The sequence below is a fragment of the Chelonia mydas genome, chromosome 1 (genome assembly GCF_015237465.2).
Source record: "Chelonia mydas isolate rCheMyd1 chromosome 1, rCheMyd1.pri.v2, whole genome shotgun sequence".
Lineage (NCBI taxonomy): Eukaryota > Metazoa > Chordata > Testudines > Cheloniidae > Chelonia > Chelonia mydas.
Window position 1 is genome coordinate 230,501,981 of NC_057849.1, and position 18,172 is coordinate 230,520,152.

The window sequence follows — 18,172 nt, forward strand, 5'->3', positions numbered from 1 at the left end:
AGATGGAAATAGTATTTATACTATTTTTTCTCCCCTTCAGCTACTCCTCAACTCCTAGCATGTAAGAATAGAGGATTTCAGGAGGCTCTCCGTGCAGACTAACCTCTCTCTCTATTAGGATGGTCTGCAGTGGAGCTAGGTTGTGAAGCCTGGAAGGCTATGCATATTTGAGTCTAGAGTGGACTCTTACCTATAGAACCATGGTATACCATATTAATTGCTTCCTGGTTATGAGACTATAACTACAGCTGGAGCTAAAAACTCTAAGCCAAAGGATATGTTATTACCAAGTTAACAAGGAGTACATGCAGACTATTAGAGTGAAAGATGCTTTCTAACCTTCCACAGATACACTCCAACTGGCTACTGCTCTCAGAACTCCCTAATCCCTGAAATAATGAATCTGATTTGGGCAAATGAATGGGGAATTCTAAAGACATCAGCCATTCAGATCAGAGAGATTTACATATCTGCAATAAGGCGATTATATAAATCTCTGCTCTGATTGCCTCAGATAGAGTTCGGGGATTTTCATATTGATAAATAACCATGCACTCAAATCAAACCTCTTCAGTTATAGATCAGTAACCATTCTAGTTTAGTATGAACTGCCTTTGACATAGAATTCTCCTTTTTGAGAGTTGTATAAACTTTACTTACAGGAGGGTTAATCTCATACAGCTCCTTGTTTTTTGCTATTGTATCATTTATTTTTTTTTGCATGTGAGAAATATGCTGTTCATAGGTGCCATCATTTGGAGTCTTCCCAGCAATCTGAATACCACCAGGGGGAGGTAAAGCTGTCAGATACACACCAGTGGCAGACTTCATAAAAAAAAAAAAAAAAAAGTCAGCAAGAAAACAACAAAGATGTTCAAGAACAAAATATGCCCTCTAAAGTTTTATTTTCAATGTTTATTTTTACTTCTACTGGTTTAAAATATTTATAGTTTTCAATACTGCACAGGATTTTAATGTATTCACCAGTACAATTTGTATGTTTATGCCACGGCCTGCTACTGTAGTAAATTAATCCATCTTTATTGTTTGTAGATTCAAAACAATACATCTTGCAGCATCTGAGGGAACTCTCCCTTATGGAAAATCTTGTTCCTTGATTCAAGAGCTCATCTTAAATATGAATAGAAATCTCTACTCTTTTCTAAAGGTTTCATGTCCAAAAATTTGTGACTGGTAATCAATACAACAAAAAGTGTGCTAAATATTTATTTATTCAGTTTATCCTCACCTTTAATAGGAGTTACATTGATGTAGACCTTAGTATTAACTCATTTTTCATAAACAAGTTAGAAAATCAAAATTTCCCAGTATAAAGGACTTTAATTTGTCTTTACAGTCACAGATCAGTATATAAACTAGTCAGATTACTGAAGCATCTCTTTTGCTCATTATTCAAATGAAAAAACAGAAAATGGAAGGTTTTCTGGCTTATTTCATAAGAATTTCTACAGTGTGAAAGCCAGATAGATATTTACCAGAACCTTACAGGTTCTTTCAACAAACCAACTTAATAAAAAAAGACTGAAATCACATCAGGACTAAGTTATTTCAACTGTTTTCTTAACAACATTCATATTTCTGACAAAGAACATCTGTCAAGACAGTAGTCTAAGAAAGGAAAACATGTTTCACCATACACATTTTCGCTTCTGAGGACAGGGAAAATGAGGTTCTCGCTTCACTACTATGGAGATTTGGAATGAATCTGAAGAGATAACCCGTAGGATCACCACATACACAGATAAAATCAGTTACTATAATCTTATCATTATCTCTTTCATCCCAAGTACACATTCAATCTGCTGAACATATCTGGGTATTGGATGCATTTGTATAATAAACTAGAACGTACACTGTTGAAGTTACTGAAGCTGACACATGTGAGATACCCAGGCAAAGACAACTGGGACATGGTATCGCTGCCAATGCCCAAGGCATGCTCACAGAAACAAAGACTCCAGACTCAGAATCATTACAGTGTCATTAGTACGATGCAGTGCCTACATCTACGTAACAGCTGAAGTAAGACAGAGAAACAAAAACATCAGGGAGTTCAGTAGGTCCTAACATACTCTTGACCCAGTGACGTGACTTATTAGTGCCATTATCATCAGACATAGAATTAATGGAAGCTTTACACAGGCCAGGCCAGCAGTCGAAGACAGACAAGGATCAGAGGAGTCAAGGTTGAACCTCAACTCAGGCCTCAATCTGTGCTTCCTGGGAGACCACACAATTCAGTGGACTGCTGCTAACCACCAATAGAATTTTGCACCAACCGCACCAAGAACAGTGATGTCTAACCTTATAAAATGTTCTTCTAATTTCACAAAACCGTTTGTGTAAGTTTTGTATGATGGTGGAATTCTGGACAAATGGAGATATTTAAAAATTACAGTTTTATTAACAAGTGAGATGGTGGAAAGGAAGGAGACTGCCACCTTCTCACTGGCTCCAAACACCTTGATCCAAGATCAGACATGAGACATATCAGGCATCACTGTTCTTGAAAGAGTTGGTGCAAAATTCCGTTGGTGCTTAGCAGCACCTCAGCATATTGTTGGCTGTCCCACGAAGCACAGGTTGAGGCCTGAGTTGAGGTTCAACCTTGAATCCTCTGATCCTTGCCTGTTTTCAACTGCTGGCCTGGATAGCTCTGAGACTTCTATCAGCTGATATGTACTTAAAAAGGCTAGTGTTGGTGACGTCTCTTGGCACCCAGTGGAGTTGGCTGACTCACACATTCAAAAACATGGCCTCTGAGGTCATCTGGGCCAACTTCTCATTAGAAGCGTTAATCAGAATGTAGAGAGCTTGAGAGCCTCTACTCAGGGCCCATCTGTTCACTGAGATGTCTTGGCAGAGATAGAATTAAGCTTGGCTATCCCAACCCCACACATCACAGGAAGAGCAGAGATGCCAGTGGCGCAACGTTTTATAATTAGGCCTGGAACGCTTTCAACCTACTGACCATTACTTCTCTGCTATCAGAAAGCCAAAAAAAGGAGAGTATGGAATTAAAAACAAATACTATAAGGTATGTGTGTGCAGGGGATATTTATAAAATGTTAGTGAAAAATAAGAGAGTCTGGACAGCACAGTGGGTCTCCAAAATTCATTCTGGAATGTTTTTTTTGTTTTTTTAAAAATCGTATTTTATTTTAAACTAAACAGAAAGCAGCATCAAATTCATTCTATGAAAAACAGTACATCATAAGTACAGCTGAAAGGGTTGAGTACCTTGTAGAGTTAAGCTAATGCAACACCACAATGCAGCTCCTTTAGAGTTAATAGTTAGATGGAAAGTAATAGAGGCATTAGAGGCCATCAGTATTACAATCAGAAGCAACAGGCTGGAGTGTTGTGGGTTCCTCTTTTTTACTAGCTGATAACCAAAGACTTACAAATACTCAGTGAGGGCAAATCCCATCTACCATGAACATGGAATGCAGTTTAAGGAGTCAAAACAGATCTTGACAGTAACCATTAAAGGAATTTATGTTTTTTCTACAGCATATGCCTATTGAGACATTTTGGGGGAAGCCTCCTGTACTTATGATACTTTCATCTACTATTTCAGTTTCAAGAGAGTCCAAACTATTGTGTCTGGTATTCAAGGTAAGTCTGTTCTAATCTATCAACAAGAAGGTGGCAGTCTCCTTTCTTTCCATCATCTCACTTGTTATTAAAACTATAATTTTTAAATATCTCCATTTGCCCAGAATTCCATCATCATACAAAACTGGCACAAACAGTTTTGTGAAATTAGAAGAACAGAATATAATAGAATGAGGAATTCTAATTTATGCATTCAAAGTAACACTTACTGCCAAGCCCATCAGCATATTTTCACCCACTGTAATCTGAATCCTCAGACCGAACAGAGCATTCATTCCCTTCAATTTAAGTTTATTCATTAGCTGGGTGTGTACTTCATATTCCATAAATGGCAACAGATTACTGATGGATGTTGCATTTGCTTCAGCTTGAGCTTTCTTTTTTAGGCGACATAACCTGTTGATGGAAATTGTCACATACGTAGAATTAGACTGTTTTAAGATTGTAAACACTTTTAATTTTTAACCACTGATAAACTGTGTAAGTGATCAAAAGGAAATGTGCAGGCTTTTTATATCTGACAAACCATTCAAAGTTATTTTCTGGAATTTAATTCTTTAAAAAAAAAAAAAAAGTACCGTATTCTTAACCGTCAGTCAGCACAACATCAAATTGACCCTTTTTGGCTTTTAACAAATATTTGCTGTACATCTTTACCCTTAATTTCAGTCATATTTTAATAGGAAAATACCTGTTTAAACTAAAAAATGGAAACCTTGAACAAAAGTAACTTATAAAGCATGCACTTTAAAATATATTAAGAAATATCCCTTATTAAAACAAATTATAAAAACTGGAAAGCATGGCTTTTGTCAATTCTTTTAATGAAATCATGTTTACTTCTAGTAATCAAAATATACATAAAAATATACTCAGAAGGCAAGGAATATGCTTCACCCACTATGCCAGTGTTTTTCAACCCTTTTTTCATTTGCAGACTCCTAAAAAATTTCAAATGGCAGTATGGACCCCTTTGGAAATCTTAAACAGTCTGTGGACCGCCGTGGGGTCCACAGACCAGGGGCTTAAACCACTGTTCTATGGTAAGGACAACCTTTCCCAGATCCCTTAGACACAGTCCGAAGAACCTGAGGGTTCTGTGGATCACAGAAAACCACTTCATTATACCTTTACAATTATCAATGAAGCAATATCTTTTATAGGACCAACGTCCGCTGGTGAAAGAGACAAGTTTCTTTCTTCAGAGCTGAAGAAGAGCTCTGCATAGCTCAAATGCTTGTCTTTTTCACAACAGAAGTTAGTCCAGTAAAAGATATTACCTCACCCATGTTGTCTCTCTCATATCCTGGGACCAACACAGTTATAACTCCACTTTAAAAATATTGTACCAATACCCAATATAACTACATAACTGGAGAAGTGCTAACATGGTAATTTCAAAATACACTGAGATGAAGTTTGACTACATTATACAAGTATTTTATACTGGAAGTTGGTTCTGAATCTGAAAAGCAACCAATTCTGAGACACTTCTTTGTTGAGCTTTGAAATCATAACTAACATTGCTGAGGTGACCAGAGATGCTAATCCAGAGCGGTTAAAGAAATATTATAATTCCCATAACTGTACAGTCGCACTTGATACAGGTATTCAGGCTCACTTTGTCGCAGCAAATATTGAAGAAGGTGACACCCAGCATTCTTTACTACCTCTGCATGTCCTTTCAAATTTATGAGAACAGTCTTCCCCTTCTTGCGGACTTCCAACATATCAAAGAGTTTCTTTGATTTCTTCCTCACTATGGACAATTCAGTATGCAGGGCTCTGTCAGTGAAGAAATTACTACCTATAACTGGAAGTTCTTCAAGATGTGTGGTCCCTATCTGTATTCCACAGAGGATTATATGCATGTGCCATGCATCCAGAGCTAGAGATTTTAAAAGAGGTAGTTTCCGTTAGTCCATGCATGCACCCTGGCTCCACCTCATGGTTTCATCTGAGGTGATAAAGGGTGAGGAGGACTGACTGTCTCGCAGAAGTAATAGCTACTAGAAAGGCAATCTTCATGGAGAGGAGAGAGAGAGAGAGAGCATGAGGCTCAAAGGGTGACTTAGTTAACATTGTGAGGACAAGGTTGAGGTCCCATTGGGGAGCGATGGGCTGAACAGGAGGCCCTTCATAGCAAGGCCCTTCCAAAACCTGGTAGTCAAGGGGTGAGTAAAGGAATGTCCTTCGACTAGGGGGGCGGAAGGTACTGACAGCAGCCATGTGCACCCTGATGGAGTTGAGAGCAAGGCCAGATGTCTTTAGGGAGAGGATATAGTCCAAAAGAAGAGGAATGTCCACATCCTCGGGGCAAGACCCTTCCGCTGGGCCCATGAGGTGAAACACTTCCATTTGGCCCTATAGGATCGCCTTGTGGACTCCTTTCCATTATTTGAGAGAATGCCTTGTACTGCAGATGAACATTCCCACTTTAATGAAGGTGCTCATCCAAAAAACAGGCTCTGAGGTGAAGAGTTTGGGAATCAGGATGCCCAATACATCCACCTTGTTGCATGAGGAGTTCCAGGAAAAGTGGCAGTGGAAGTGGGGAGCATGCTGACATGCTGAGAACCAGGGGAAACCAGAACTGGTAAGGCCAGAATGGGGCAATCAGAATGACCATTGCTCTCTTCCATCTCATCTTGTGTAGGACTTGTGGCAGGGGCGGCAAGGAGGAAAGGTGTAATTGAGCTATCTGACCAGCAAAGGATTAGTGTGTCACCCTGGGAAAGGGCACCAAGTCCCCCAGAGCAGCACAGGATGCATCTGCTGTTGACATAGGAGGCAAAGAGGTACCTGGCTGGAGTCTTCCAGCAGTCGAAAATGCTAGTGACCAGTGTCGCGGAGCTCCCATTCATGGTCAGTCATGAACTTTCTGCTGAGAGAGTCCACAATTACATTCTGAGTCCCAGGAAGGTATGCTGCTACTAACAGGATCTTGTGGGCAAAGCCAGTCCCAAAGGTGAACTGCTTCTGCACAAAGCACAGGAAACCTTGTGTCCCATTTTCTGTTGATGTAATAAATGGTGGTGGCGTTATGAGGACAGGTTCTATCACTCCCCTTTGCAGCAGGGAGTCTACCTCTAGGGTGAGGATATGGTCATGAGAGTGGTCCCTGAAGCAAGGCCCGGGCAAGGGATGAGGATGAGGTTGCGTTTTGAACTCCATCATATAGCCATATCGAATGACACCCAGGATCCACTTGTCCGTTATCACACTTCAAGGCAGTAAAAAGAGTGATAGGTGCTCCCTGAAGGGAGTAAGTCGGGTGCAAGGCAGGGTGGTTGGCAGCTCTCTAATTGCACTCATAAATAGTGCTTCTGGGAAGACTGGGTATGAGATGCAGAAGGTTGTGCTGATGAACCTGAGGGATGGGGTCACTGGGTCTTCTGCTGTTTGCAAGGAAGCTCATAGGGCCACTAGAGGAAAAACTGGGGAACTCTAAATTGCTGCTTTGGAGCCAGGTAGAACTTGCACTTGGGTGCCAGTGTGTAGAAACCTAGTGATCGCACAGTGGCTCTGGAATCCTTGAGGGAATGAAGGGAGCCTTCTGGCTGAAGAGATAAGACTCATCGAAAGGAAGGTCCTCTATGATGGTCTGTACTTCCCTCGGGAAACCTGATGAATGCAGCCATAATTCCCTTTGCAAGATGATCCCTGTAGCCATCATGCCCAAAGAAGTGTCCAATGCGTCCACCGCAACCTGCAGTGTTGTCCTCGCAACCAGCTTCCCTCATCCAGGATAGCTGGGGCAGTTTGTCTGTGAAATATGCCAATTTGCTATCGGTAAGGAAGTTGTGATTTGCAAATAGAGCCAGGTAATTTGAAATACAAAACTGGCAGAGAAGAAAACCTTGTGACCCCCAAGGTCCAGGTGTTTGCCCTCTTTATCCACTGGGGTGGAACGTGAGTGTTGCTGATGGGCCCACTCCACTGCTGCCTGAATGACGAGAGAATTGGGTGGGGGGCGGGGGTGAACGAAGAGAAACTCAGACCCCATTGGAGGCACATACTTCCTTTTCTCTGCCTCTTTGGGTAGGTGTGCAGGTAGCTGGAGTGTGCCAGACAGTCCGGGCTGGTTGAAGAATGGCATAATTGATTGGTAGGGCCACTCTGGCTGGTGCCGAGGCAGTAACATCTCAAGCAATTGGTGCAGCTTGTCTTGCACTTCCTCCAGTGGAATATGGAGGGCATCAGCCACCCTACATAACAGTTCTTGGAATTGACGGTAGTCATCTGGGAGTGAGGAGGAAATCGAAGAATCGCTGTGTCCGGGGATAATGAGAGGAAGTGCTCCAGTTCTGGCGGAAGCATCTAAGTCAGACTAAGATGTGCATACTCCAAAAGTTGTTTGGAATGCCTTCTCGAGGATGGTTGAAGGGGCAAGAGTGGAGACTCCTCACAAGTGGGAATGTGGATACTGCAGCCACAACCCCCCAGTACAGCCATCCCAGTGGATGCTGTGGAGGGACCCATGGAGCACAGTACCAATGACCCCAGTGCTGTGCAAAGAGAGAGTACTGCCATTGAGCTGGTAGGGCTGTGTGGTATTCACATCGGCAGTACGGGAGGGGCAGACCCTGAGCCCTGTCTGAGTTCTCCCATGCTGAGAAATCAGAGCTCAGTTCGAATGGCTGTGCCAGCAAAACCACAGGAGCCTCAGAGGAGTGGGCAGGAACACAGCCCGAAGGAGGCAAGTCTAAGGTTCAGGAGCACACCCTCCAAAGACGCTACAGCATTTGAATACATGGAGATCTCACCTCAGCCAGCGCAAATAGTTCATGAGGCTCGGGGGCTGATTCGAGTTTCCCCAGTGTGAGCAGTAGGAGTTCCTCAGTTGGAACAGGAGCTCAGGACTGTCTTGGAACCAAAGATTCCCTTGACTTCAGCAGTACCAACCTGGAAGGAGTACGTGGCTCAGTGGATGGAACCGACATTCTGTGCAGCTTTTTATCGTGTTTGTGTGCCTTGGAATGCGTTGCTTCTCCATGATGGGGACTCTTAAAGCAGTATCCTTTTTGGACCTAGAGGAAGAATTACTGCCATATTTATGTAGATGCTTCCTTGTCTCACGGCTAGGACCTGACAAGTGGTCCACAGCACTGGTACCAGCAGAACTGAACTGGGAGGTGCAGTAGGAAGTGTGTTTTTAGATTGCTCAGGCTGACGTACGGGGGGGTTCCCCCCATCTGGATCTGACAGTGGCCTCATGGCGACCTCCATGAGGTGGTTCTTGAGGTGGAGAGCCTGGCCTTCCCAGTTACGGGCTGGGAAAGAGAGGCAGATACTGGACCAAGATGAAATGTGGGCTTCCCCCAAGCAGTAAAGGCAGCGTTAGTGCTCATTGTTGACCGAGAACGAGTGAGGACACGAAGTGCATAATCCAGTACCCATGCATGGGTACTGGGGGCAGGTGGGCAACTGGTGAAATGGCATCCCAAAGTCCTTACAATCCTAAAACTACTACTACTACACTAAAAGCTACTACAAAAATAATAAAATAATAACTATGTACAGGAATAAAATTATTTTTTCTCAGTTTGTAGAAGTGCATCACAAGAGAGGAGAGAACAGAAGAGGCTTTGACTCAGACCATGCAGTGGTGAAAAGGAGCTAAGGGCACAGACGGTCCACCCTGCCCATTATCACCTTGGATGAAACCATGAGGCGGAGCATGGGCATGTGCACAGACCAACGGACATTACTACTTTCAAAATATCTGGCTCCGGATACATGGCACATACATATAACCCTCAATGGAATACAATAGGGACTATCACTTGAAAAACCAGAACTTCCAGAACTAGCTATAGTCATCAAAAGGAAAGATGAAGGTTGCAATGACACTGCACTGACAAAGCAGAAAAGGACTGGCTTCTGTGCTACCTTGAAGCTTTTCATATTTTCAAATTCTTCTTCTTTTAATCAGGATTGACCAAATCTCTTGCGGGATAATCAGTAGAAGGGAAGTAGGCTTCGGAGGTGATGGTCTCCCCTTACAGATGCAGTATATATTGAAAAAACATCTCAAAGGAAGACACTTATGATGGCTGATGCCACATTAGGCCAAACTACATAAAGGCTGAGAGGGGTAAGACTGCAGTGGCATCATAACAGAACTGCCACCAGAGAGAGGAGTCCAAAGTGAAAGACTGCATATTTAGGGTGATCTAGGGAACAAACATCCTAAGTCTTAGGTGAGTGAGAAAAGGACCATTTCATACCTAAGTCTGCATACCCAGAAATCAGAGGTCCACTAAGAAGAACCTAAAGATCCTGTTGTCCAATGCACTACTGGAAGGCACTCAACATTATGGTGATGAAGGTAATATAAGAACCTATACAGAATACAACGTCACATGAAACTGAGGCAAAGCCTTCCAACCCTTAGATCTGACTTCTGAAATGAAGGCATGAAGAACCAAAAGAGATTGCCTGCTTTGTCTGTTTAGACTGTAAACTCTTTAGGGCAGTGACTGCCACTTACTATGTGTGTCTATATAGCAGTCGGAGAACACTTCAGTCTCTCTGGTCACTCGATTTACAGACCTAAAAGTGGCAATATTACAACAAAAAAACTTCAAAAACAGACTCCAATAAGAGACTGCTGAATTGGAATTAATTTGCAAACTGGACACCATTAAATTAGGCTTTACTAAAGACTGTGGATATGTCACTACACAAAGTAAAACTATTTCCCCATGTTTATTTTTCCCCCCTACTGTTCCTCACACGTTCTTGTCAACTGCTGGAAATGGCCCACCTTGATTATCACTACAAAAGGTTTTTTTTCCCCCTCTCCTGCTGGTAATAGCTCACCTTACCTGATCACTCTTGTTACAGTGTGTATGGTAACACCCATTGTTTCATGTTCTCTGTGTATATAAAATCCTCCTACTGTATTTTCCACTGCATGCATCCGATGAAGTGAGCTGTAGCTCACGAAAGCTTATGCTCAAATAAATTGGTTAGTCTCTAAGGTGCCACAAGTACTCCTTTTCTTTTTTGCAACTAGTACAATGGGTCCTCAACCTGGCTTGAAATATCTAAGGACTACTGTAGTATCAATAAATTATTATTATGGTCTGCTTAGGCCAAAACATCCAAATTCTCTCAAAAGAATGTAGTCAGACTCAAGTAGCTCACAGAAGGAAGCTGCTGCAGCAGAGACAAACATGCTATCAATCATCAGAATTTTCACTCAAACTGACAGATTCCTCTACCTTTTATGGTACAATCAGCTCCATCCTACTAGCTTAATGATTGTGCTTAGATTCAAGATGTTTCTTAAAAGTGGAGCAGAAGAGAACCACATACTCCTCATAAGCCTGTCCCACCTGAAATTTCATGCCCTTTAGTTTTCCTCCTAACAGGTATTTTGTGGCTGCTTCAGTTTCAAGGTATGGAAAATTTCAGTGTCCATCAGCAGAACTTACAAGACTTGTTAATTAGTGAGAGTTTACATCTATTCAAGGTAAACTTGAAAGGGCTAAAAAAAGGGAAAACTGAGCACCCCTTCAGAAAGTGTTCTTCTCCAAGGCATTGGAAGTCCCTGATGTACTTGTATACTTATCATGTTTAGAAAGAAATAGGAAAGGAAATCCCACCCCTCTGACCAGACTATTATCTGCCCCACTATCCCTGGCTGAATTTGGCTCCATCACACATGCTACAGCTCAAGAAGCCCTGGAATAATATTAGAGTCACAACCTGTGAAATGAATCCATGCCAGCACAACTATGCTCACTACTAATGGAAATTATCAATGCCTCCTTCAGAAAAGCACACTTAAATTCCTTGAAAAATGCAAGAGTTTACACAGTCCTCATGAAGCCAACACTAAACCCTAAAGATCTCTCCAACTTCCTATTCGTGGTCAAAATAATTGAGAAAGTAGTAACCCCCAAGCTTCAACCACATCTCATATGTGTCAACATCTTGGATGCTCCCCTGAGGAGGGTTCAGACCATGGTACAGAACAGAATCTGCTCTAATGTCACTAAAAGATGATCTCATAGCCATGGACACGGCTAAGACCTACATGCCTATACTGTTGGATCTCTCTGCCTTTCATTCAGTGGACCACAAAGTACTACTAGCATGTCTACATAACATAGCAGAAGTAGATGGTCCAGCACTACACTTGCTCCAATTGATCCCACAAGGATCCATACTATCTCCTCTTCTCTTCTATATCTACATGAGACCACTAGAAGAGACAGTGAGATGCCATCATCAGGCTTAGAGTTGCCAACAATACGCTGATGACACTGAACTACGTATCTCATTCTCAATTGATTCAACCACCATTACTAAAAAGGTGTCAGCAAGTGTGTAAGAAATCAGTTCTTGGATGAAAAGCAGCTGGTTCAAGCTGAATCCAGGAGAAACTGAAGCGCCGCTGGTAGGAAAAGGGAAACATTTCCAAAAGCTGGTCCAAACACTGTCTCCAGCTTCCATTGAAGATGTCTAGTCTACGTTTCTCAACGTAGCGTAAATACTCAGGGTCCCCTTTCACTCCTCAAAACGCTTGCATGACCAAGCAGCATCAGTTTCCAAAAATGCCAGCTTTCACTTCCAATTTGCCAGGAAGCTTCACCCCTTCCTCCTGAAGGAGGGCCTGACCACAGTAATCCATGCATTTTTCACTTCCAGGCTGGATTACTACAATTCACTATATCTAAAGCTGAATGTGAAGGCAATGTACAGGCTCCAGCTGGTACAGAATGCACCTGCCCATCTTACCCATGGTTCAGGCCACTATGACCCCTTCAAGCTTGTGCTCAAGTCCCTCCGTTGGCTTCCAGTTAGCTTCCGATGTCAGTTTAAGGCCTTATTCCTTATTTTCAAAACAACTACTAGACCAAGTCCCAGCTACATCAAAGACTGAATTTCAATCTATGAACCACCACAACAGCTCTGCTCTTCTGGGACAACACGGATCCCAAAGCCAAGGACGAATTATGTGAGAGGTGAGGACAAAGTATTCTCTACTGAGCGGATCCAGCTCGGAGATCAGAAAAACCCAGAGTCTGACCATCTTTAGGAAAAAGCTGCAAAGACTTCCTCTTTAAGAAAGCCTTTCCACCACAAGTGATACAATTATAATACAATTCTCATTCCATGAAGTCCACCATGGACTTTTGTTATTGCAACTGATTTTATGTAGAAGGTGCTCAGACACAACAGTGATGGGCAGCCATATCAAAACTTAGATAAAATAGATATATTACCACCACATGATGCAAAATGTTGAATTTGAACTTAAATCAGAATTCTTTCTAGTTTGTCATAAAGATGATTAGCTTTGAACTCAACAGAAATAGACAGGAATCTGCCTGGAAGCATGTAATAGCACTATTCTAAATTACTACTAGCTAGTGTGTCTCTCTCAAACACCCCCATCTTCCCCCTCACACACTAAAAACCTAAAGAGAAAGAAAAAAGGCAAACGATATCAGTCTTACATAGCAGTCTAAACTGAACAGTAGTTCTAAAACCTCTGTCTGTGGCAGCAGAAAAGGAACTGAAGGTAGTTGGAATCACAGAGCCTTACGTAGTCGTACACCAAATGCTCAGAGATGTAAAATAAGATATATATGTGGTCATTATTTCTATATGGTTCTCAGACTTGCAACACTTAAGCAAACATTCACCTCAACAGAAGCATCTTCCATCTGACATTATGAAATTCATACACCCTAATGAATTAAACTTTACAGAAAATCAGAGATAGTAATGTATTTTTGTATTTCAGTTGAGGAAACTGAGGCACAGACAAGGTAAGTGACTTCTTCAAGATCACACAAGTTAAGGGAAGAGCCACCCATGTCATGACTCTCATTCCTGTTCTTTCGTCACATCCTCTACTTCTACTGACAGAAGCACACTAGGAGGAAGGCACAACATTATCAATTATCACATAAATAAGCCAACCTCACTTTACAGCAACAATTACCTGGAGTAACAGGACTATAGGAGTTCCTCCTGGATCATCCTCACACCAACTCAGTAACTTTCCAGAGGTGCCCCTATTTGATTTATTATGGCTGAAGCTAACCGAATATGTCAAGGAATCTGCATTGGTGTATGTACGGTATATGCGGTAGTTAGAATGGCAAAACAATGAAAATTAAGTACTGTATAACTGAATAGGAAATTACAATATCATAACAAAATTAATATAAATCTAGGGACATTGAATCTGCCCTTCTCTCACATAATTTGTACTGCGCTATTACTGCATATGCGATTGTCTAAACAACACTGCTACATTTCTGGGAAGTAGTGTAGTACATCCGCCTGCGAAAGTTTTTACCAATATTAAGAACACGTGGAATCTTAAGTTTTAGTTACATCTTTTAGTACAATATCTTAACCTATTTGCAAAGAACCACCCAAGATAATTAGTAATGCTTTTAGGAACCTCTGACAAGAAATAATCATGGTATGATCTTGCATTCTCTAATATAATGGGGCTAAATGAAAAACGCTGTAGCAAAAATGTCTTTTCTGTTCCTATGTTTCACCTCAGTCATCATTTCAAAGGAGAATTTTGTTTTATATCTTAGTATGATTATGGGACCTCCATTCTGACCAAACCACCATAGAACCAGTCATGTGACCCACTCCACTGGTTCACTATTTTGAATTATTTTAACCTGAGCATATGAAGCATATGCAACCTTAATTCTGTACTTGCAAGTATTTGCTCTCCATAGCCATGTGGGCTGAATACAATAATTTTAGTAGGTATTACAGCATAGCTGTTGGAACTAGGGGTACTGGGGCTGTAGCAACATCCCCTGGCTTGAAGTGGTTTCTATCATACATAGGATTTACAGTTTGGTTCAACAGCTCTCAGTATCCCCACTATACAAATTGTTCCAGCACCCCTGTCCTATAGACTAGTGTAAGTAAAAAGCACAAAACTAAAGTTAATGACAGCACAACAGGAAAAAAAACAAGTTTTCATTTAGCTGCCAGTTACTACACATAACTGAACATAAAATATAAAATTTGCTCTTTTGTTGAACTACAGTAAGAGGAAAATTTCTAATGTTCTCCAGCACAGTAGTAAGAAAATAAATATTTTCACAGATACCTGGCTTGAATAAGACATCCTTTCCCAATAACCATTGCCTCTGCAGGCAGATCGATTGTTGTGAAAAGAACATCAGGAACCTTTTGCTTTCTGCAGTTGTAACAGTATGTGAGATGAGCAGGGAATGGCATGTTCAGTTCATCATATGGTATGTGGCAAAATCCACAACCTGGAGGTGAAGTTTCTTCTATCCTAAAAGTACATTTTGGAAAAGTATATTTAAAACATCTGTGCACTATCTTAACAAGAAATACTATGTGCATGTAGTATAAAACTGGCCTATACATACAACTACATAAGCCACACATATGGAGTCAAATTCTGTTCTACTGCATCTGTGCAACAGGTTAATAGGATTGCATCAATGTAACAGAGCAGAATTAGGTCGCATGCTATTCTCTGAAACGATACATACAGTATCTGGGCAGCTAACAGTTATCCAGGGATCAAAAACCAACAGTATAAAATGGCCAGTGGTTATATTAGCCTAAGATATTATTGCAATAGCTTTAAGATCTAATTCTTGCTAGCTGCGTGAAATCTAGTATATCACACCTTTATAAAAGACTCTGCTGGGTAAATACGTACCAAACCTCTTACATGGACTATGTTTGAATAACGTATACAAAATTAAGCAGCAGAAATTAAATGTGCCAGTCATCCTACTGGAGAACAGTATAATACAGGTAGTCATTAAAAAGAAAGACCCATACAGAACTTCCCAAGCTACAGCATTAAGAAAAACCCACTATTCACTTAACTGAAACAAAATATCTAGGCAGAATTGTTGCAAAAACACATGGAAGACTATAAACAATATAGTCTGAACAAATTACGATTTTGTAACATACTATGTAAGAGCCTCATTGTAAAATTTTGTCCTGCACAGTAATTTTTCTTCTCAAAGAACTCGAGTAAAATTTTCAAAATAACTTAAGTGACTTAGGAACATAAGTCCCATTGACTTTAAGAGAGATTTGGGCACTAAGGAGCCTAAGTCATTTTTGAAAATGAGACAGACTTTCTGTACATATTTCACATTTGGTTGCTTTATTATCAGTCAGCTTTTATTATTGAAAATAAATGTGATTCTCCCTTTAAACAACACATTCAACAAGCTTATAAAATATATCATCAAAAACTGAATTTTTATTTTGTTTTAACATTAAAAACTTGACATTTCTTTCAATGTCAGCAGGGGAAGGAGAGGTTGAACAAGTGTATTAAAAGTTCTGTTGGGACAGAAAGAAAGCAAAGGAAGGGGTTTTTTTTGTTTGTTTAAAGGGGTTAAAACTGCAGTTTCAAAGAACTGATCAACAAGTAGTATTTTCAGGGAAAAGTAATACTCAGTCTCTTCCGAATGAAATGAAAAAAGAAAAAGCTAAATATTAAGATAAAATTGTATCACTTTGCCATGATGCACTGTATCTTTTGGACTGACTAATCCCTAAGGATATATGATTATTATTCCAGTGAAAAAGTCCTACTGACATGCAATAGTTTGCATATCTTGACTGCCTGCAAAATAATTATTTTGCAAGCCCCCCCCAAAAAACAAAGCTAACAGCCAAAAATGTGTGTTAGTTAGCCAATTCATTTTCTTTTCTATCAACCTTTATGATTTTGTTTAGAATCTTCAGTTTAAACACGCATTTTTAAATGCTTGTCTTACTCACTTCTGTTTTACACTCAAAGCTATTTTATTTTCTATATAGCCATTGAACACAACAAAGACAATGGTCCACATACTACAGCCAAACCAAGATTTGGCTTATACAAATTATCATATGACTGTCACTTTTTTGAAGTGTGCTACAAAGGTAAGAAAGATACGTGAAGAGTGGCAAAGGAAAAGACTGAGTTATAATTCTGTGGTTAGTAGTCAAACATGTTACCTTATTCAGACTGTTAGAAATAAAAACAGAAAATCTAATTTGGTGCAGAGTTCCATTACTTCTGTTGTTGTTGTTAGTGAAAATCAGTAAAGTGGTTGGTCCGCATCCTGCACTGTAACACTGTAACCTACCCTAATAGAGAAGAACTATCTTGGTTCTGAGGAAAAAAATCAACCTCTCCCTTCTCTGACCCTATGGAAAAGAAGCCAGGCTGCCATGACAACCTTTGTTCCAAACAGCCTTCCATGGTGCCATCCTGGAGAAACCTAGGGTTCAGTACAGCTGCTGTGCCAGACGCGGACAAAATACAGACCTCTTCACTATAAAAAGAAAAGAATTACAAAGAAGTGAATTCCTGGTCTGGTGTTAAATATCTTTTTTTAAAAGCCATAAATTTAAAAAGCTTGTTCAAAAGCCACAGTGAATTAAATATAACTGTTAACCTTAGTGGAATCATGGTACCAGTAATAACAATACCTAGCAAATTAACCAATTAATCCACACAAACAGTCTTTTGATGTATTACGCCCATTTTAAATGGAGAGAAATGGATGCAGATAGATTAGAGACATGCCCAAAGCTACAAAGAGAATCAACGTAGGAGGTGGAATTTGAAAACAGGAATTCCTGGTTCCCACTTCTGTTCTCAGCCCACTAGATTACCCAGGAAATATAGATTTAAGAAAGTTTTTGGATTCTACAGATTAGAGTGCCTGGGAATGTTGCAGACAAGGTGTAGCTGTTTACCAAAGTTAAGCTGAGAACCCCCATCACCTGATATCATTCATTGTCAAAATGAAGTTACAAAGCAATACTGACAAGTTGCTTCTTGGTAACTCGGGATAAAAGCAAAAAAAAAAAAAAAAAGTAAAATTTTGAAGTAAGAACAGTGTTACATCTAAGTGATATACTCTATTCTTGGTTTAAAAGTTAAACAGTTATCAAAGACCACACAACAGTTAATGTGTCTACAATTTTACACATGTTAGACAGTGAACCAAGTCTAGATGGGTAAACACTAAATCAAACACATTATGCTGAAAAACAAAGAGATACCCTTCTTCCTTTCTTAGAATGAGAAATTTGTCTTATTTACCTGTAATTCTTCCTAATTTATTTTATTTACCTGTAATTCCTCCTCTTGACCCCCCCGCCCCCCAAACACAGATACAGCATGTCTGGCAGGCCAATACTGTAAATACTCAAGTCCTTCCTGTTTAAGGCATGGAAACAGGTTGAAATGAAAATCAGCAGAGGACCCCTATCTAATTCTTCCACCATTAGTGAACAAGTATTATCAACTCAAAGTCCTACCAACGAAGTGTAAAATATACTATTAACTGATTTATGAATTTATGAATAATTTTATGAATTTATAAATTTATGAATAGTATGTATTTATTCATAAATTTTATTATGAATTATGTTAAGTATTAACAAAGAAAATGTAATAGAACTGAACTACTCATATTATTTATCGGAAAACTAATCAAGATGAACAGATTTCCATTTTCACTACAAGCCCTAC

General features: G+C 40.2%; 1 protein-coding gene and 1 long non-coding RNA gene across 29 annotated transcripts in view; one reads left to right on the forward strand and one right to left on the reverse strand.

Annotated features, from left to right (window-relative positions):
• Window positions 1–18,172, reverse strand: part of C2CD5 (C2 calcium dependent domain containing 5) — a 136,791-nt gene that overhangs the window by 37,878 nt on the left and 80,741 nt on the right. For 14 of the 28 annotated variants that reach the window (XM_037915724.2, XM_043538805.1, XM_037915693.2 and 11 more), the window contains 4 exons: window positions 16,869–16,964; window positions 14,750–14,941; window positions 3,849–4,035; window positions 661–825 (listed from right to left, as the gene is read on the reverse strand). In XM_037915724.2, coding sequence (XP_037771652.1) covers window positions 661–825; window positions 3,849–4,035; window positions 14,750–14,941; window positions 16,869–16,964 — 640 coding nt within the window. Of the gene's footprint in view, window positions 1–660; window positions 826–3,848; window positions 4,036–14,749; window positions 14,942–16,775; window positions 16,965–18,172 lie in introns of all 28 variants that reach the window. The other 14 variants (XM_037915715.2, XM_043538794.1, XM_043538779.1 and 11 more) reach the window with 2 other exon arrangements.
• Window positions 2,932–18,172, forward strand: part of LOC119567933 — a 39,995-nt gene continuing 24,754 nt past the window's right edge. Inside the window, exons 1-2 of the long non-coding RNA XR_005227864.2 lie at window positions 2,932–3,058; window positions 3,535–3,639. This is a non-coding gene — a long non-coding RNA (uncharacterized LOC119567933). The remainder of the gene's footprint in view (window positions 3,059–3,534; window positions 3,640–18,172) is intronic.